Source organism: Passer domesticus, chromosome 6, assembly GCF_036417665.1.
Source record: "Passer domesticus isolate bPasDom1 chromosome 6, bPasDom1.hap1, whole genome shotgun sequence".
Taxonomy (NCBI): Eukaryota; Metazoa; Chordata; class Aves; order Passeriformes; family Passeridae; genus Passer; species Passer domesticus.
Window position 1 is genome coordinate 14452158 of NC_087479.1, and position 21824 is coordinate 14473981.

Here is a 21824-nt window from a genome sequence, read left to right on the forward strand (position 1 = left end):
TTTACCATACTGGCAGCAAAATGCTCAAGCAGACGTGCTTGCCTCCTTAGGAAATAATTTTAAGGCTATCAGCATTTAGGACAGTCAGTTCTGCAGAGTCTTTCACCTGAATAATCCCAAGTATAGAGGTACATGACATGTGCGTGTGCCCAGTACGGTGGGAGGACATAAGCACTGTTCTGGTGCTATCTGACTGATACCTGGGTTTTGGGCCACACATTCTGTGCTCTCAATGAGTTATTTGAAATGACAAGCTTCCACCCTCTTAGTTCCCCTGCTGCTGTCACAAAGGCAGGGAGCATCCGTGTAGCAGCACAGCTACCCAGCACGCTGTAAATTATGTCAAATCTGAATCTCCTTGTACTGTCTAAGGCTCAAACAAGCTGTCTGCACCATCTGAAGGGAGCACATGGTGAAACAGCTCATCTGAATCTCTGAAAGGCTTAAGGTGACCTGGTGCAAAGCACTGACATTCAGCACCTGGCACAGGCTCTTTCTGTAAGACTGACTTCCAGTTTTTTTGTTTGTAGGTCAGTAGCACTTCACCACAGATCTGGAAATAAACCTTCCTGCCAATTTCCCATTTGCAAAAATCATCTCTTGCTAAATGTGCATTCCCCCTTCTCACTGCTCCAGCAGCCTCACATGAGGAATGGCCATATGGTGTCCGAGAGAAAGTCCATCTCCCTCGGGTGTTAGCTCCAACAGTGGCCATAAATAGATGCTTAGGAGAGTAACTGCACAACAGGAGAAACATGTCTGATACTACCCCTTAATAACTCACAGCCTTTGACTGTTTTCAGCTTAGGAAGTTCATTAGCCAGACACTATTGCTATGGATTCAATAACTTGCAAAGAATTTTGCTACCATGAACTTGTCCAGAGTCTATCTGAGCTCATCTGAAGCTGAGCATCCTTCTCAATCTGGCCTCTTGGTGCCACTTAACAGTCAGGGTTGCTCAGTGATTAGAGTCATGTAAATCATCCTTGGGAGATATGCCATCTCTCCACGGGAGAAAGGGATGATTAGTATCAATGGCAATCTGTCTTTTTGGTAGATTAAATTCAGTGAAATGAATCTCATCCCCAGTCCTGATGTCTTCATTCTCCCATAAGGTACAGTATCTTCCCTCTGCAGTCTTATTGGAGATTTTACTTATTTGAGACGTCCAGACCTGACACTAATGGGAGTTGTGAAGTGCTTGTGATTAACAGTAGACTAAGGACAGAAACCTGCAATGCTCTCTGTGACTGCTCTATTTTTCTGCCTGTGCCTCTGCAAAGCAAATATGCCAGTTTACATCATCCAAAACCTTCACCCATGTCACAGCCATTACAGTGACCTGCAGTCTGTTTAGCCTAAGAGGGTATTTATAGTTCAGGCAAGGCTGCCACCCTCCCCAAGAGCACTGGATGAGGAGGCCAGGGAAAAGGGTTAACTGGGAAACAGACAGGGAGGGACAGGACAGGAGCAGATGGTGAGGGGTAAGGCTGTTTGGAAATGAAACACTGTTTGGAAATGAAACTCCTTTCCTAGAGACTCTGTTAACATTGTTAAGTAGCACCAATAGTACATCGCTTGCTAAATGGCTTCTGGGACTGGCAAAGAAAGAATTGAAATCATTAAATAGCAACAGGAAGAAAACCAAACAGCAAAATGTCAAGTGGTAATGAGAACACCCACTGTGCCGAATACCTCCCACTGGCATGCTTTGGGGTCACGAGGAGAGCAGGCCCTTGAACAGTTCTGTGATGCACTTTCTAGTTAGCAGAAAAATCCTATTTTATAACCAAAGGGATTCACAGGAATGAAAACCAGCATGTCAGGTACCAGTCACTGATACTGTATGATAGCATTCTTAAGCAGCATCATATAAAATCCACCCCTTAGCAATAAAATTGCTCCATTTCATTGAGAATCAGGTGTCTGACATTTTTTCTTAGTCAGCTAGAGAATTGTGACACTTGGCTGCTGCTACCAGGTTTGGCATAGATATTTGAAAGCATAGCTCATCTTCTAATGAGAAACTAAGAAACCTGAGCAGCAGCTTTAACAGCTCTGCTGTATCCTTGCTCTGGTCTCCCCAAGCATCACTCCAGCAATGGGATGCTAACAGGTGAAATATCACCACAGCTCAGGTGTTTTGTAAAATCCATGTTGCTACTTCAGAGTATCTAACTTTCCAGTGTTTCTTTTTTGTTAAATTTTAGATAACATATTTTTACAAGACGGTATGATTTGAATGCATAAAGTGAAATTATTATTTCCTTCTGCCCTGGTAGCATGTGATCACAACAGTGCATATTTGTGTCTGAAAACATTCCACCTGCAGTCATAAATTAATCTAACACAGTTGCCAAAGGCAGTAGCAAGGTATGGGTTCACAAATTCACCAGAACAACATCTTAATTCTTAAGCTCTTTTTAAATGAATGTTTTTTTACTAAAGAGATACGCACATGACCAGTATTCTGCCCACAGTAATTCTCTTGTATCTCACAGAAAAATGCATATATAGTCTTCTTATCTAAAGCACACACTGTAATGAAGATGTCCTATTGGATATTAATGATTTACAGGTAATATCTGGAGAATCAACTTCTTCTGTTCACTGTTTGCCAGAATATCACCCTACTGTTTAGAATGCAGACTGGGTGCACAGTGACAATCAGGACTTGTTCTATGTTCACTGCAAATGGATTATTTTGAACACATTAAACCCACACAAAAAATTAACCACCACCTAAGGCAATCATCTTTAATTTAATTAAATATGTCTAATTCTGAAGAGGAAGATCCATGAAAATGTTTTATGCAGTTAGCTTCAAATTCTCATTTTAATTTATTCAGATTCCTGCTCCACGCTGAAATCACAGTCTTAGGTTGACACGCTTAGAAGAAACAGCTGCTTATTTTCAAAATATAGTTGTCAAAATGTTCACCCTACCAGTGGCAATGGAAAATTTTCACTCTGACATGAGGCATCAGGATTTCACCTGTTATTGTAATCTTGTTAAAAACTTTCCATTTTCATCTGCTTTTCTTCCAATCCATTCTATTCCTAGGGCCTGTGCATTACTTCCTCCACTGCTTTCTGATCCACGCTAGGCTAGTTACAAAGTCTTTGTCCTTTTAGATGATAGCACTGTTCAAAATTGCTCCATACAAGCAGTATCTTATCTCAGATGCTAGAGGTTTGAGCCTTGCTGTTGAATCACACACACTAAGAGCTGCCTTGACAACACGTCTAGATGTTTAGGAAGGAACACCCAAGGTGTTCCAAGGTGCTGCAGCAGACACTTAACTCTGAGTTTGCTTTTGCCTGCAGAAACTGGTTTCCCTTAACTGAGGTATTCCCACGAGGAACTGAGCTCAGCTAGATCAACTAGCCCTAAGCTACTGCTTTTATGAGCACAGGTCCTGTGCAGGCTGCAGCACCTCTCTGGAAAGTTCCCCTGCTGAATCAGCTGCAAAAAGCAGTGGAGACAACTGGTGTGAAGATAAGTGAAATTTTCACTCTCATATTTCTGCATAGGTAGCATCCAAGATATCCTAATGATAAACATGCTGTGATTTCACTCCTGTAATTTACATCTGCCTTGTGCTTTGTTGAAATAGCTTTTTCGTTTCAAAGAACCCTACTGCTTTTAAACTACTATTCTTGACCAACTGCTGTTGTATTTCATCTTCCAAGTGCATAAGACTGAAAAAACCCAAAAGCCTTTTTAATAATAAGGCTGACAGTAGCTGACAAGTCTCAAAAGGATACAGAGAAGTTTCTCATACCACTCCGGGTCCCAAAAGTTCCTCCTCTCTTTCCAGCCAATGCCAGCAATGATGCATCAAGGAAAAGAGCAAGTTTTGTCAGAATTGAACAGAAATTCAAATTTCTATGAAGAAGCCACAACTCTAAGTCACACATAATTTCTATTGTGAATCTGTATACATTAAATTGGAAGGAATGGTGAATGTAATGAAGGAGTGCAGGGCAGCCAAGAAGACTGCTTTAAACTATCTGAATGTCTGTGGAACAACTAAAAAAAGCAGCACTAGCTGACCTTCCATATCTAATCCAACTGATGTCAATGTCCTGTTGTGGACACCACAGTGGGGGAGATGTCTGGCCCCCATGTACAGTTACAACTTTCATCCTTCCAGGAGAACATGAATATAAAAGAAAAATATAAACAGAGGGACCCAGAAAGGCAAGTGTTTATCAAAATGGAAAACATCAGTGGGAAGGTATAAAACTGACCATCAGTGCTATCATCAGTAGGAGCTATTAAAATCTGTTTACAATTTCCCAAAATGGAAAAACAGAGGACACTTCACACCATGTGTAGTCATACTGGGAAACTCAGGGAGAACAGGAATTCTTTTAGAGATAAGAGCAGTTTGCAGAGCTGGAACAGTTTAATACAGAACATCATTTTGGAAGAGCTTCAAACAACAAGCCTCTGAGTTTAAATTCTACTAATACATGAAAAAAAGAGGTACTGATTATCTCACCGCTTCTAAAATTTTTGGCATTGGTGACTTCAAACCCAAGCTACAGGATTTAACTGGACTTAATTGTCTCCTGTTTTGATCCAGGCTGGCAATTTCTTTCTGGTGTCAAGTTTCTCTATTACAAAAACCACCCTGAATTAAGTAAACAAGCAAGCAACCAACCAACCAAAAAAAAAATCTTGGGGGGAGAAAAGGAACAGTACCTTTGCATAATGTTTTGATGTCCCAAGGGACAGCTTTTCTCTAAAGACAGAAGGCTGTATCATTGACAGGAAGTGGCTTTCCATGTGCCAGAGGGTAAAGAGGAAAATAAGAGTAACACAAGCTGATTGTAATGGCACTTTGTATCTGCTGAGAAAAAGGCATTCCCACCATAAACAGAAAAGCCACATTATGGGGTGTAAGTGGAAAGCCAAAGAGCAGAACTCAAGAAAAAATGTATTGGAAAATAACTGAACAAATCCTAATCCCATTTCTCAAAGTGAAAAAGGGCTGCTTAGATCCCTCCTCGACTGTAATCTTTGCAGCCCTATTCATCTCAGAAAATGGTGATGCCTCATTATCAATTTGGTGATGTGGCCAAGATTCTGAAGCAAAGAAAGAGACTGACCTTCATATTATTTTGATCTTCCTTCTGCTCCCTCACCCTTAGCCTAATAAGATGCTCAGGCTATCCTCCAGGGGGGTGTGGGGGGATGTGTGGAGAGATGGGAATTGGCAGCCATTCACAAAAAGGGAAGCAATGACAATTTCGACAATTTCAACAATTTCAAAAGTAGAACCACTTTGAGATGAAAAATTGTTGAAACTATTAGACTTCAGGCATGGGCAAAGGTAACAATTTTTTAATTTTGCTGTATCCTTCAGTATTTCGTAATCAGGATGCTTTTCATAAACACTAAAAATAATTTTAAGGGGCAGGTGTTAGGAGCTGGAACTAGGAGGATGCAGCATTTTGGACATCATCTCATTCCTCTAGAGGAAAAAAATAACTGCACAGTAATTCCTCTATGTTGCATATGCTGACCACTGCTCAAACCAAACCCCAGGAGCAATAAAAAAATCTTGCATGTTCCTCCAATCCCTGCTACACAGCCCATGAAAAATTAATTGGCTGAGATTTAACTAAGCCATACTAACAGGCTTAGCTCTGTTTCATCAGAGAAATTACTTACTATTCCATGTAGACTCAAAAGCTTTCAAACCTTCCAAACTATAAATCTCATGTATCTTATGTCACATGGTGATGGCTGTACTGCAAAGACAAGTTGGGATACATTTATCTATTGAGAGAAGTAATTACTACCGCTGCAGCTCTGCTGTACCTAATGATGTGATATAAATGCCTCATTTTCAGCATCTTTGGGATAGACACCTTGAACTTATCTTCAAATATGATAAGAGTTAGGTCACTGTAATAATGCAAACACACTGGGAAGAATATTATTTTATGACAACTTCCAGAGATTAATTCTCTCATGGGAAATACTTGCAGGCATCCAATAAAAAGCCTCAGAATGGAAATTAATACAATTTAAGAGATTCAACTTATTCCATAAATATTATTTCCCTTAAGCCTATATATTCTATCAGAGTCTCTGAAAAAACAGCAGGGAGAGAAAACTGGAAATTATGTGTGCAGTATTATTTTGGCAATACAGCATTTCTATTCAACATTTTTTCCTATTTATCTTTTTCTTTCCCTTTCATTCTTATGTTGCATTACATCTTCACAAACAAAAGAGTGGGGAGGGCTGAGGTATGCTGAGGGAACACTTGAGGTATATTTCTTATGTCTTATGTAAGGCTGTTTTTGTAAACATTTTTGCTTGCGTACTTGGCACCTAGTTCAGGACACACAACAAGCCTGAGAGGCAACAAAAAAAAGGTATTCCAGTTGAGATGGATAAAAAATGGAGAAAAATCTGACACAATGCTAGTCCTCTCCATGTCTGGAGATGCTAAGGGTAGCAGCCAGCATAAAGAACAAGCAAAATAGAGAGCTGCTTCCAGGAAGAAAGGAGGGCTGCCAAATGCCCCTGCTGCATACACTTCATCTGATGCAATACCAACATGTGTCAGGCTGGCATCCATCATGATCCCATCAGGCATATCAGCCTCAGCATATGGTTTGAGCAACCTACAGACTACACATTCCTCTCAACTCATTCTGTAAGTAGCATTTTATAACTAAAGAGGAACAATTTGCTTAAAAATTAATACTATTCCCTTGTATTTTTGTCTCATGAGTGAGCCAATCACACATTACACAAGATAATAAAAATTGGAAGGTGAAATAATGTTGATGACTTCCTAATTTCTAGTATTTGAAGAGTAGTATTCACTGGGCTAAGAGAAGTTCCATCCAATATTAACTATTTGATGAATGTCATGAAGAAATAAAAGCTCAATCACATGTCAGTCTTGAGTGCTTAGGAACTTACTGCCACCAAGCAAGTATTTCAATCATCTTCTAGGATTTACTGTTCCCACAGCAGAGCCTGAGGGAGAGAAGCAACATGTATTTGTCTTCCCCTTCGGTGCAAGATCAGCAGGCATGACATGAACAGAACTCACACTGACTTAAAATAAGCCTGGCTCACTTTGCTTTGAAGCAAAAGAGAAGCATGCATATGGGACATTTCACTGTCTCTTTGTGGGGGCAGAAACCCTTATCAAAGTGTGAGAACAGCCAGCATCAGAGCCAAATATTCCATATGTTCTCACAAACCCAGATACTCACAACCCAGGTTTTGCTTGTGCACTAGGACCATCAAGGGATGATTAAGTGTGGCTGAACTAGACAGCAGCTGATGACAGCTTTATCACGCCAAACAAACACAGAACAGCCAAGCCATCTGTGTTTGTGCTCTTATGTTTGAGATTGTTCAAACAGTTCAGAGCACATTACAGAAAAATATAATAAATTCTGCATTGATTCTCTCTAGATAAGCCTGTCTATATATGTATAGGCAAAATAGCACTCCTTAGTCCCTGACATACATAGGATGGGTACAAATCAATGTTTAATTTATTATACTTCTATTTGTAATTCAATACTTGTGTTTTGAACTCTTGGGGATGCTCAGGATAATTAAAGCCGTAGATATGTGACAGTTTTCCTCAGGAAGTAATGTTTTCCTACCCAAAAGTGATTTCTGTAAAAGCTTGTTATTTTGTTATGGAAGGCTGAGCAGGCAACAAAGAAAATAAAGTCAAAATGTATTGTATTTGCATTTTCTTCTCATTTCACTCAGTGGAATATGAATTATGGAATCACTGCTGGTCTGGAGAACTGGAACAGCTGAGAGAGAAGTGATTTGGTATTCTCACATGCCTGATGGAAGATGCAAGTTCACACTCCCCTGGTGTCTTAGGATCTCAGGATGTTTGGAGAAATGCTTTGAAAATACATAAACAGGAGAGAGATGTTATTGTCCCTGAACTTGACAGCTCTTCCTGAGTATGCTGCAGTGTAAGTACTGAAGAAATCCCCCCACCAGAAGAGTGCACCAGTTGAAAATCTTTCAGGTAAAAGGTTCTGAAAAGTAATCAGGAAATGGGCTGGCTGCAAGGTGGGCTTCCTCCACAGCCTGAGAGCCAGAGTAAATGCACAGACCCCTCTGCAAGCTGAAGGTCAGAGCCTTCTGAACTTCAGATGGTCAAAGTAGCAAAGCAGCTCCAGGATACTGTGGTGCTTTAAGAGACAGGTTCACACTAAAGGAAGATACATACACCCACATAACTTTACACATTTACACAAGCAATTTTGTGATGGCATCTTGCACCTGCAGATGCAACTTTAAAATAGCCCATCTGGCCAAAAGCAGTCTAAGATTGAGAATAATTATCAGCTATGGGAACACAAAAAGTAAGGTGAAGTATCCACCAAGTGAACTGCACCAAAATCCAAAACTCTTGCTTTTTTAAACCCTTAGTACAAGACCTACAAAAACAGTTGGGAAAAAAAAAAAATAAAGCCTGGCAGAATCACCACACTCTCAGCCCCAGGAGATGTGCACATGCATGGCAGTGCAGTTCCCAGCCCTTGGCTGGGCTCTTCAGTCCAATCTTATATATTCAGATAATGAACTCACTGATCTAGACAACAATACTCTTACCCATGCTGAGGTTTTCTTTATGATCCCTCTGAACTCAACTTAATTAAAATATCACCATCTCATTTTATCAAGGCAGCAATAAGTATACCATAAAAAGATTAAATGATGGAGGAGACAAAAATTGGAGCATCCACATAGATTTTCACCAAGGAGCCACTGGCTGTGAGACAGGTGCAGCTCAGTTAACAACAGAGTTTGGTATCCCTGCATCATTCAGGGCAGCCTTAGAGCTTAATGCAGCACCTGATAAGGGGGACTTTTTAAAGAAAAGTAATAGGCAAAGGAAATTTCATTGGACATAGCCCTATAACACTCTGAAGGTTTCTGCAAAAAAAGAAATAGGGCTCTCCCTCACCCAGTGGCCTGACAGGTACTCATCTGCCACAGAGGGACCTTCCCCAGCCACAGGAAACCTGAATTGCAGCTCAAGCCTTTTTCAAGCTGAGCATCACTCATCAAAAATCCAGCACAGAAATATTAAAAAGCAGCATGGGAGCCATTCAGTAAAACAGTGCAAATATGTAGTACTTGCAAAAATGGAAGCATTCCTCTCATTTTTAATCATTCCTATTTTGAAATGCTGGATTGAAGATCTTAATTTCAAAAATATCTCCAAGAGACTTGTGCATCCCACACCACCATTCTATGTCTTGCATGAATAAATCCATAACACAATGAGGCACTGAGAGCTCAGGAAGAAAATTCACAAAGAAAATTATTACAATGGATGCCACAAGAAATAATTAAAGCCATCAGCAAAAAAACCCACAGAGCAGGCTGAATTCCATCTGGTTTGCCTCCTCAGAGATGCCTCTTCAAAAATATTCTCAAAATCACTATCCAGTCAAAAGGAGGTAAATTTAGGGATTTAGATTGGACATGAAGAGATCCCTTGAGAAGACAGCTATTGCTCTTCATTGGCAATATATGAAGGAGGTAAGGTAAGTACCTAATCCTTAAGGCACTGCACACAGTGCTTATTTGAAAATCTGTACAAAACCTCAAAAATGTATCTCATCAGGTGCTGGAATAGGAACTTATTACCTACTCCTATTTAAAGGTATTTCATTACTTATTTCCTACTCATTTGAATTTTCAGAGTTGTGGTAAAATTGAAACATACATCTAAAATTAACTACAAAGACCCATTTTAAATGTAACTAAATCAATAAACTAGTAGTAAAAGGAATAGAAGAGAAAAATGACAGTATTTTTCAGAGGTAATTATATTTTTTTAAAAACAGTTCTGCATTTTGGAAGTGTCCTGCAAGTCATGAGTGTAATATGAGTGACTGTACTTGGAAAGCATGGTCAGATGGATAAAGACGTATTAGGTGCATTTATTTTTAACATAGAGGTGACCATAATAAACAGATGACCACATTCACTCAAGATCAAATGAAATCAAGTTAGAAAGTTCAAAACATTTGAAAAAGCCAAAGTTTTCTATGTATTTGTTGCTATGGCTGAACTCAAGACATGCTTTTACAGAGCTTTTCCAAGGCCTGAGTAAGATCTTTGCAACATGGATGCTGCTTTCAGTGTTTTCCTCCTAGCTTAATTCAATACCTGATCAATTGTCCCTTGAAAATAAACTGGAAACCCTGCTGTGAGACATTTCCTGACTAGGAAGGCTACATCATTGATCCCTGCATTATATCCTACCAAGTACCACTTACCAAGTTAAGACATTACATATTTATTGTCAAGTGTATAGAATTAATTACAGAATAAAACCACATTTAATCCATCCATTGCTCAAAGAGCATCATGGAAATATAACTGATAAAATGCAATACGTCAGTGCAAGATGTCCAGATTCAGAACAACCTGAAACCAGAAAGTGTTCCCCTTGGAAAGAACTTGAACATATTCAAGAAGGTAGAGTTTCATTATCCTGAAGGGAATCTCTGAACAAACCTGTTTGATCCAGCCTGCAATGCAAAACACACTTATATGAAACACACACACAATGAAAAAATGCAGCAAAGTCAAAACCCTCAGAAGGACCTCAAGAAATGTCCCTGTGATCCCTAAGAAGGACTGGGTCCCAGTAAATAAAAGAGCAAATGCAGCATGGTTAAACTTTAATTATATTTGGCTCCCTCAAAACAGATGCTCCCAGACAGATTTCTGTTTCACCCACTAATGACTGTCATACACAATCATGTCACTGATTTCAGAGGGCTGCAGGGTTTGCACGCTTGCAGGAAAAACCGACAAGACACAGCGAAAGAATATCCACAAAATCCAACACCCTGCTTCATCCAACAGGGATATTCAGCCACTACAACAGAGGTAAGAGAACCAGACTGTGCCATGCTTTTTCAGGAAGGGTTGTCTCTTAGAACCTCTGCCTGTAAGAGCAGTGGCCCTCCTGACTGTGTTTGGGAGGCAGCAGTGTGCTGCTCCTGCTCACCCTCTGGTCTGGGCTCCTGGATCATCACATACTGGCAAAAGGATAACACAGTAGTGACATGAAAAAACAAAGGCAGGGGGTCAGAAGGAAGAGGTGCATCACAAATATGTACAGGGGAAGGCAAGCTGTTGCAAAGTCATATATGCCTTGGGTATTTCCCATTGTCCCAGAGCAAACCCCCTCCCAAGAAATCTGTTTTTCCGATTACTTCAGATATGACCCCCATAAGATTTAGAGTGAGCCTTGGTCAACTTCAGCTTTTTGTTGCAAGATCTACAAAGAATGTGATGGGAAATGGAAGCACTCATTCCCAGTCTGAGGCTGTGTCTCTCATGCTTGGGTTACCAGCTCAGATGAGAGCCCATTGGAGTTTGAGTGTAGAGTTTGAGTCTGGTGCTATGCAGCACTGCTGTCATGAAGCTGATTTCATTCATTTTTATTAAAATCATCATCTTTTTCTTGTAGCTTAAAACAGTGAAGTAAGAGGAAACAGAAACAAACATTTCTGTCCCACTCCTTCAGTTCTGGGGGTGGACAGAGCCCTAATGTGACTACACACCAATTCCTACATACACATTAGGGTCACCATTGAGTTTAAACATGCTCTTCAAATACCAGGTAGAGATCAGATCCCACCTGTGTATCCCAGCTCTGCCCACAGCAGCACTTTTCCCCCCACAAGGTACTAAATTACTCCAGCACTGATTTAACAGAACCAGTGACACCATCTCCAAAGTGAAAGCAGAGCCTGGATTTTGCAGAAGAGTAAGCTTCCACCTCTTAACTTCCATCATAACCCATTTCCTTCTGTAATCCTGTAGTGCAGGCACCATCTGCTTCTCCAAAGGGAAGGTGCTTGCTCTTTGAGGAATGTAGAAAAACAGCTTTTGAGAACACCACAAGTACCATTGTCCATGTAGTTATACTCCCTGTAAATCTCACCAATACCCATCCTTTCTATTTCAAGCTTCTTACAGTTGTACCATAAGAAAAGAAAACAAGAAGGAAAATTAACAATTCATCCAATTCTTGGTGATCCTATGGAGAAAAAGAAGAAATAAAATTTCTAGAAAGCTTTAGAGCACACAACTCATTACTGAGGAAATATATTGGGTCACTCTGATAAACCATTACCTTTCAGTAAAAAGTATAGCCCATATTGTGTTGAGAAAACCCTTATCTATTACTTGGAACCAAGCCCTGGCTGTCAATTGATTGTGGCCTATGAAGGCTCCAAACAAGATGGGCTATGAGCCAGAATCTGTTCACAGCAGAGAAACATCAGCAAAAACAGCCAGTCAGGATTTGTGTCACAACAAGATCTGTGTTACAAATCTGATTATTTGCACAATGAAGGAGGAAGAAAAAGGAAAAGTGGAACTAATTTTCTTTATGGACTTTAATTTTCCCTTTTTATTTATATCTAAAGTTCCTTCTTGCCTTATCTTGTCTGCTTTGATTGTAAGCTCTTCAGGGCTTTTTACACATTTGCAGTGTCCACCACAGGATCAGCTAATGAGTCTTTAAAACATTACCAGGGTTCATCTCACTTACAGTTTCAAAACTGCCCTAATCCTTAATGTACTAGTGATAGTCTGATGTGAATTTTTAATCATTCTCATCTACAGCTTGTTTCACTAATCCTAATGAACCAATGGCTTCACAACACTGAACAAACTCAAAATACAGCATGCAATTCTCCGGCTGGAAGAATAAAAGTAAAGCCAAAGGCTGATTTTGAACACTTTTTACCAAGAGGCTAAAATACAGGGGCATGCTCATTCTTCTTTTCAGAAAACACAGTGGCTTTGGTCAAAGGCTGCTTGGCATTCTGGGGCTGAAAAGTGCACAGCTGACCCCTGCTGATCTCCTGTTATGACAGCAGAAAAGCAAAACATGCAGCATTGGCATCTGCCAACTGTACTTGGCCATCCACAGATGAACCAATATGAGTTGACAGCCTTAAAATATGTATATGATCCATATTATTTTCATCTTAGGCCTTCATTTAAACCTGAAATTTAGATGATTACATGTTTCTTTCCTTTGCAGAAACGCAAACATGAAAAGTTTGACGTGGTAAGTTTGACATTAGATATTTTGCACGTGAAAAGTTTGACATCAGCAGAGTGAATTAGAAGGATATTGATGTAGTCTGATTTCTCAAAAGGTTACTGTGATCTTTTGTTGATTAAGAGACATGATGTCACTAAGATAAATACTTCAGTTGCTATTAACAACATCTCCCAGTGACACATCAAATATTTTTAAACAAAGTGCTGGATAACATAAGGAAAGGTTAATTCTCATGTCAAAGAACAAAGTCTGGGACCTTAATGATTTTGCTTTGCATTACAGTAGAAATGTAAATGCTTGATTTAAGCAACACTGATGCACTATTCTTCACAGTTCAGAAATCAAGCATTAAAAGACACATGTAAGAAAGCTTTTTCCAGGTGATAGCCTTTACATCTGCTGGCCATCTTGTTCTTTCAAGTGAAAAAGATATGAAGGAAAAGGAGCTACCAGGGAGACTAAATGTATTTTTTAATAAAAAATGAACTGCTGTTTTACATCATGATTTCAGATGATTATATCATGACACAAAAAGATGAGTGGTTGAATCATGATGAATCTGCCTCATTTTCCCATAAATATACTGAAAGTGAAAAGAAATTATTCTAAAACAGACAACTGCTAACTGCTAAACCACTCCAAGCCTACTGACATAAAACACAGAGATGCTGCCTTCAGTTCAAGGTGATATCCCCCTCTTTCTAGACATCCTCATTCATACCCCACACACGAGCTTCTTCTACCCTCTCCAAAGACATGGAGGCAGCATAGAATGAAGTGCTTGTCTTCAGGACTCATGCATTTCTTGAAATAATACAAGACAACCTCATCTTTTACACAGCCAGCTACAAACTCCCTCTGGGTAACTCGAACATGTTGCTCAAAGGACTTGGTTAAAAAGATGGAGTGAGGGGGCACAGAAAAGCTACAACCAATTATCATTTGATCATGGAAGGCCTGGAAAGGGGAAAATACATTTTTTAGTCCACCTTGACGTATGCTTATAAAGACATCATTTCAGTGACAGGGTGAAAAATCTAACCAGATTAACCTGAAATGGACTATGCAAATGGAGTCCTTGTAATGCAGTGATGCATGAAAACCGGATCTGAACACATGCTTTGGAAATCCAGATCTGAAAGCAGATGCATATGTGATGGCACAAGAATGTTTTTACCTCAATTACTAAAAATGCTGCACTGAGGGAAGAAGAGGGGCATGGTGGCAGACAGCTGCAAACAGATGTGAACAAGCTGCCCTTTCCCACTCACAGGGTGCTCAGGAGGACAGCCCGACACCAGCAAATGAAGAAGCAGGGGAACTCAGACTGCTTCAGAGAAAGGAAATTTGCACAAATAAGGATATCCACAAAGCAATGATTCCTTTCTGTCAGCTTCATTGCATTGCTGCTCAGGTGAGAGCATTAAAACTGAAAGGCTAACAGAATTTATCACCACTGTAAGCAGCTTTTGGAGTTGTTCTCTAGTTATCTCCATTATTTAAATGAATTAATAAACTAATGACAGTCTCTTTACTGATTGCCATTTTAATTGATTGTTCTTTTATTTGTTTGGCTAAACCCCTGATATGAAAGACATTGAAGAAGGCTGGCCAAAATGAGATACACACAGGCTGCTGTTAGGCTCCTCTGTAACCCAGTTCATTGCTTGGAAGAAAAGGGCACTGCTACCTGGAATACAGTAGCTGGATGATAAACAGCCAGTGACTATGAAGCATTTCCTGGGAGGATCACTGTCAGACTGACACCTTCAGACATATATGGATTCATGCACGGGAATATAATTATGCTTGTTTTCTCCACAGATGTGGAGAAAAAGACAAAAATCCTTCAAAATGGTGTTCAGTGGGCTGAATATTCAAATACCTGTGATTTGAAATTAAATTTTTTACTATATCTAGGTAGTAACAATTCTAGTTAAATATAAGGATCTCATAGGACCTGTGAAAATAAAGAAAAAGGTCTAGATAAAAACCGAAGAATAAAGGAATGGCAAAGACGGCAATGAGACAGAAGTCCAGCTGGAAGGTTACAAACATCAGCAGTCCAGCCATGGCCCAGTATTTTACCAACTTTAAAAAAGGACAGTTTTTTCAGCAGATATTGTGGAAAGAAACCATAAAGCAGCTTTACCGTTTGCATGAAATTAAATACAAGGTTGAGGACATATATGGGAAAAGGCAGCCCTGAAATATAAAAAGTGATTAATGGATGAGATTATGGCAGCTTGAATTAGATGAGATTTTGAAGGGAAATACAGAAGAATGGATGAGATGGTTGACACAAGTGTTCATTTATTATATAAATGCTCCTCATTTGAGACAGATGAAGAAAAGGCCAAACATGACCTAACAAAACAATTGCTTGTTTTTTTTGGTTAACAATTTCAAGTTTCCAAATCTTCAGAGCACTTCCAGTTTACTCTGCATTCAGTGAAGTGCAGAGTGCACATCACTCGCTTGTTATTTCCTCAACTTATATTTTTCTTTCCACAGGTCTGGCAAAGCTAATTTGCCTTTTACTTATGGATTCTGAGCAGTTTGTGGGCACTGCATTCACGCTGCCTGCTCTGCTGCAGAAGCAGCTATCACCAAAACACCCCGACGCTGCCTGCTAGACATATTAATGAGCAGATTTACATCTGCTTGTGACTCTGGTGTGGTTTTTTTCAGTTCTGCTCTACGTGTCCTACATGTGACAGTTTTAAGTCAATGTTTTCAGCATTGCTTTCTCTGGATCATGCCTGCATCATGCAGGCAAAGCCTCTGCTTATTCCCACCGATGATTTATGGCTGCTCTCAGCATGGAGCACTCAGTGTGCAGAGTCATGGACCTGGGAGCAAATGTGTCACAAACACCCTTCTCCTGGATTCCCCTTTTGCTCTTCAGTGAAAGGCACTTCTGCTCTGGCAGACAGGGGCATTCATGCTGGTGGGCAGTGGCAGATGGGCAGCAGAAGAGCAGTGCCAGCCCCCCCACTCCTGCTAGCCCATGTGCCCCTCGGGATGCAGGGACCACCGCTCTGCCAAGGCTCACAAACAGGGGCCACCTGCTCCTGCACGCTGGAAACATGGCCAGGGCTCACCCTGTCCTTACGTGGCAACAGGGTCAGGTGGTGTCCTGTCCCTGTGAGGCTTTCCTGGGCAGGGAGGAAGGTGAGGGCTGGCTCCCTCTGGTCAGCATCAGGTTTCTATGACGTGAATGCACATATGTCCTCACTGCTGCTTTGCTTCCTGCTTTTTAACAGCAATTGTTCCCATCAGCCTCTCTCTTTGAGAATGTATCAGATTTTTCAAAAAATACATGTGGATGCTACCTAGTGGCTTCTAGAATCAATAGAATAAAAATAGAATAAATAGAAAATAGAATAATAGAAAATAGAATAAAGGAAAAAAAATCCAGTTCAGGAGGATTCAGGTTTTTGCTGATGGTTCCCACAACATAAATCCAGTGCCTGGTTTGGGCAGCACAGGCCACAGTTAAATGCGACCTACAAAAATAAATGTAGCCCAGACTGTATATGAAATAAACAGTCCTATAGCAAAAACAGTTCACATCACATTTGAAAGATGACTCGGAATTGTGCTGCTTGAAGCACTGGTTCCAGTAATTCCAGGGATCACAAAAGCAAGTCTACTTTCTGATTAATTAGAAAAACAGAAGGAAAAAAATTAAGTGTGAGGAAAAAAAAAAGTCCAAATATACTAACTGCTGACTGTTACGCTTTGGAAGCTACAATCAGGTGCCTCCAGGGAAAGGCAGAGTTCTCCTAATGATGAAGCAGTGAGACCAACATCACGGACATACATATCCAGGTATGAGATCCTACAGAGAATGTAAGTTACTGAAGAAATAAATACACCCTTAGTGGTTCTCAGAGATAATTATTTTATACTAGGCAGAAAAGGAACAGTAGCACCACACAGAACCATGGAAAAGGAGGGTCAGATGGCAGCAGAGATACTCAAACTTTGCCATGTGTTGCTGTGACTCAGGACTTAGGTGCAAGGCTGCAGTAGCCCATTAAAGCAGGGTGGCAGCAAGAGACATGAACAAAGAACAAAGGGTAAAATGTTTCATCACAGCTCTGAAGTCACTCCCCTGAAAGCACCATCCATGTTGAGCTTTTAAGCACACACAGCCACACTGTAAACATACATCCTGCCATGAGATGCTTTTTCTGTGTGGTCCCCTCCACAGCTTTGAGGAGGAGGAAAGCAGAGACAAAAGGAAAAACAGAGCCTAAATGCTGTGTCTTCATGGGATATTATGGACTCACCCTCCTTCTGTTTATCTGCGATTGTTCCACTTCAGCCCCCAAAACAGATCACAGATTTTAATCCTATCAACTTTTTTATATATTCATTGTCAGTCACTGTTTGACTTTAATAAAGATTTACTGACTAAATACAACAAGTTTCATGCCCACATTTCTGGAGATGCAATGATGGAAAATATGAACTTCTGCATTTGTTTCTTGGATATACAAAGGAAAATGTTTATATTTTCAAATTCTTTCCCCCTCCACATTCTCAAACAAAATAGGAAAGCAATCTCTAATTGTTATTTCTTTAAATGTTTGCTCAAGTATGAATTTACTTGGCCTTTCTTACAGTAAATATCACTTGCTTACATGTGAGAATTACTCATCACTGCTGAGCAGGTAATAAAATCAGGGAATACAATGGCAACGGCAGCCAGGAATCAGCATGTTCCTGCATTTGTTGAGCCACATCCCTTCTTGATACAACTTCACTCAGAAGAGAAATGTGTGCTTTCACCAGGTAAGTATGTGGCCTTGACCTTAGCTCTTCTTTTAAGATAACAGAAACAGAGTGAAATTCTCAGGTCAAGCAGTAGGTTGCAAACCACACAGAAAGTGCTCACAGAGCTATTTTACCTGTGTCTCAATATTTTTTCAAGTGACTGATTTAAAAAATAAATTGCTAACAATGCAACTGCAGAAATATCATGTTTGTTTATTCTCACATCAGTGACTGAGAAACTGTAAATAGGTGTGACAGCTGCTGCATCTCCTCGGTTGTCACCACTCTGCTGCTCCTGTGAGACAGGCAATGAACAGGATGACTACGAGGACTGACAGGAGCATAGTATGATCCTGAGGCAAAGAGTTGTACATGAGCTCTATTACTCCTAAACTGATGTCAGGGTTTCTGTCAAAATCAGCACGCAGAAAGATGCTGCTTATTTTTGGGGAAGAGCACACCCTGTTCTGCTTGTTGGCCAAGCAGAAAATGGTGCAGAGTCTGAAAGTCCCAGTTTTCTAAACTTCTGTAAGATCACCTGCCAAATTCATTTTGAAGGAAATGACACCATAGTTTAAAAAAACCAAATGACAAAACAACATAAAAATCAGAGCTTGATAGTCATTAATCCAGTACCAAAAGACAGGGCTATAGGCTTCTAGCCATAACTTCATTAACAACATTACCTGCTGGGCCACCTGACTGCACATGTGGAGTAAGGTTTTGCTGCTTTGCCTCTGCAGCCAATGGCCAGTTTAAGTTTCCACACTAAAGAGCACCGAACTGGGAATAAGTGCTCACTGAGATCGTTATCTCCTCTTTGGCATCGTGGGACAGTCCAGCCTTCCTCTCTGTATCCTTTAATTTCAGGTGAAATTTTACACTCGTCATGAAAAGTTTTGATGTTTATGAGAATGAAAATCACATTAGAGGTTGAACTCCCTAAGTTGTAGGTCACTGCTGGATGCAGCAGTTGGACAACAACCCTGAAGTACACTGAGCAACAGCTGTATTGTCTGTCTCTGGTTGCCACCTTATGTGTGCTTGCCCATGCTGGCTCAGCCTACGGTCCCTCATCTCCCTGGTCGTGCCATGTTCCTGTGGGACAGAGCAGAGGCACCACAGATCATCAGAGTGTTGGGGTGCAAGGTCCCAATCACGTCTCACACAAATTTACAGTATATGCCTGATGGCTGCTTACATTATAGTGCCCCTGAGATCTCTAGAGTAAGTGTGGAGACGCATCCATACCCTAAATGTTACATATTTCTGTAAAAAAGATATCATGGATGTGAGTCCAGTTGAATTACCATCATAATCTATGGGCAATACAAGGTATTGATTGTTTTAATAATTAAAAAATCTAACACTAAGAAATTATTGAATCTGTTTGTATTAATGAACTTATACCCTTGATTAGGCAAGGCTAGAGTGTAAAGCTATGTGATTAGTTTTCTAATAGCAAAGATCAGGTGGCAAAACAAGATCAACCATCATTACAGAAGAGACTCTCCTATTTATTGTTCTCTAGAACTGAGTTTTAAGATTTTAGTAACAGTTGACTTTGCCATTTCTAAAGCCAACAGTTACAGAAAAATAATGAGGTGGCTCCTGGGAGCTGTCCAGCATTCTGTACACCAGTTCAAATCACACCATGTTGTGTCCTCAAGGAAGACAGCAGAGTTTAGCCAAACCTACCTTTGCTTCCTCTTCCCATTTCCCCTCACCTGTCAGCATGACCCATGGCATATACTGGCACCTGAGGGCTTTAAGGCAAGGCAAGGGATCATTATCATGACAGCCCAGACTGCAGCTTACATCAGCACATTGTCTTCTGCCCTTCTCCAGACATGCACCGTGCAGAGCAGAGGTTGGGAGAAAAATGTTTTAGAGGCAGCAATGTTTATTTAGTCATCCAAATACCCATCTTTAAAGTGCTGTTAAGGGTATTATGTACACTACAGTGATCAGCAAGATATGTACCATGAAAACCACCCATGCTGAAAACTACAGCTGGCTGGGTAAAGAAGGTTACCTGTGAAAGTGTAGAGGATGGTTGTAAGAGAAGTCAGGAGGTGCATGTCTCTTCTCACACTTGATAAGATTACAGGAGAAATGAGTTGCAAAACTACCTTGGAGAACAAGGGAGAGAGCAAGCACAGCAATTCAATTTCTTCTGCTTCTGTTTCACGTCCTTGAGAAATGCCAGAGAACACACCAGGAGAATAAAACATCTGCCACCCTGACAACAAATTTCATCGTCTTGCTCATCTGCATGGTTTCACCACATGCTCAATCCAACGTCTCAGAGACCAACACAGAATGAATCATTTCACAGCCTGGATCCTATCACAGAATAACCATTTGGCATGCCTTTATATTAATAAAATATGTTAATAACCACATATTTAATGAAGGTGACCCCTAGGTCTATGAGGGGAAAGATATAATAGGTAAAGAAAAAGTGTGTTTGTGAATGAATTTTCAGTATCTTTCTCACAAGTGACTGCTGGGCTCGGCCTGTAGAGGAGAATTCAGAACTTTTCAGACTGAGATTGTAAGCTACTCTGCTCTAGCTGAAGAACAACCAAAATATAAAACAGAGCAAAAGAGGTGACATTTCCATTCCTGATATTTAGATTCTATATTAAGTACCATCAATTCTGACTAACCTGCACTCCAGTAAAGACATACTAACAGACTGTCTTTAGTAAGTCAACTGGGAAAGTTTCTGCCCTGTTGCTTACAGTTTCATTGATTGCAGCACTTTAGTTTGCTCTTCTGATGCATTTGGATCTCTTGTCCCTGAGTAGGAAAATTGTTTACTCTTTCATCTCCATCTTCCAGAACTAAACTCAGATTTCTGTAGGACTTGGACTGGACATGGTGCAACTGTAGCATCTGAAATAATTTATAGAATGTAAGGATTGAAGATATGAGAGATGAAGAAAGAAGGTACCCAAAGAGGAGAGCATGCCTGAGTTCAAAGGAAGACATTCTACACAGGCAAACAAGAGAAAAGTTGTGAGGAAACCCCTGAGAAAGACCCATAAAATCTTATGTGGTGCATTAAGGAGGGTAAGATAGAAAGACAAAAGGAGAAACTCAACATTTTTCAAGTGGAGCTCACTTTTAAAGAATATCTATTTAACACCTCAAAATGCTTTGGCACTTATTGCAGATTATCAAGAAATTTAATTATACACTTCATTTAAGCAGAAGGGAAGTTCAGAGAATTACATACTTCAGGTATACACTTAATTAGGGTGTATATATTTAAAGGAGAGCAGCTGCTCCATGTCCTTGGGTTCAGCTGATATCTCAAAAATCCAACAACACAGTGGAAGTTTGGTTTTGTTTTAGTTATGCAGGCTCATTCCTAGGGTGTTTCGCCTTTTGTAACATTTGAAAGGCTTACAAACAAAATTACAACAAACAGAACCAGCTGAGGTTAACAGCTTTCAATATTATTTTTTTAAAAACATTTCCACACTAGAGACAGTCACTTTGTAAAACAAAAGGAAATGGCCCTGCATCCAGCATCTTGCTTCATAGAGGTGCTGAGCTTTTCTGAAGTGACGGTAATAGTAATGATTTCTAATTAGCTGCTGCTTGGCAGGTTTGGGCTCTGGCAGCTACCAGGAGTGTGGAATTCAGTGTCTAACTAAAGATTCAGTGTCAGAGTAGGTGTCATTTCAAAAGGCTGGTGCTGTGAGACAGACTGAGAGCACTGTGTGGGTGTGTGAGCCAGCGGGGGAACGGGTGGCAGCGAGCACTGCTCACAGCTCCAGTCCTGGCTGCTGTGTGCTCATGGTTGTATTCACAGGGAGAGATTTCCAGCCTGTACTGCCTCTGCTCCCTGTACTCCTGCCAGCACCGCAGAGCACACAGTCAGTAAGTGCTCAGTGCTCCTG

General features: G+C 40.4%; 1 protein-coding gene across 4 annotated transcripts in view; it reads right to left on the bottom strand.

Annotated features, from left to right (window-relative positions):
* C6H14orf132 (chromosome 6 C14orf132 homolog) overlaps positions 1-21824 on the bottom strand; it is a 40647-nt gene that overhangs the window by 10586 nt on the left and 8237 nt on the right. The window contains exon 1 of one of the 4 annotated variants that reach the window (XM_064423467.1): positions 107-2611. The exons of the other annotated variants lie outside the window; for them this stretch is intronic. Coding sequence (XP_064279537.1) covers positions 107-220 — 114 coding nt within the window. The 5' untranslated portion in view covers positions 221-2611. Of the gene's footprint in view, positions 1-106; positions 2612-21824 lie in introns of those variants that run through there. 4 annotated transcript variants of the gene reach the window in all.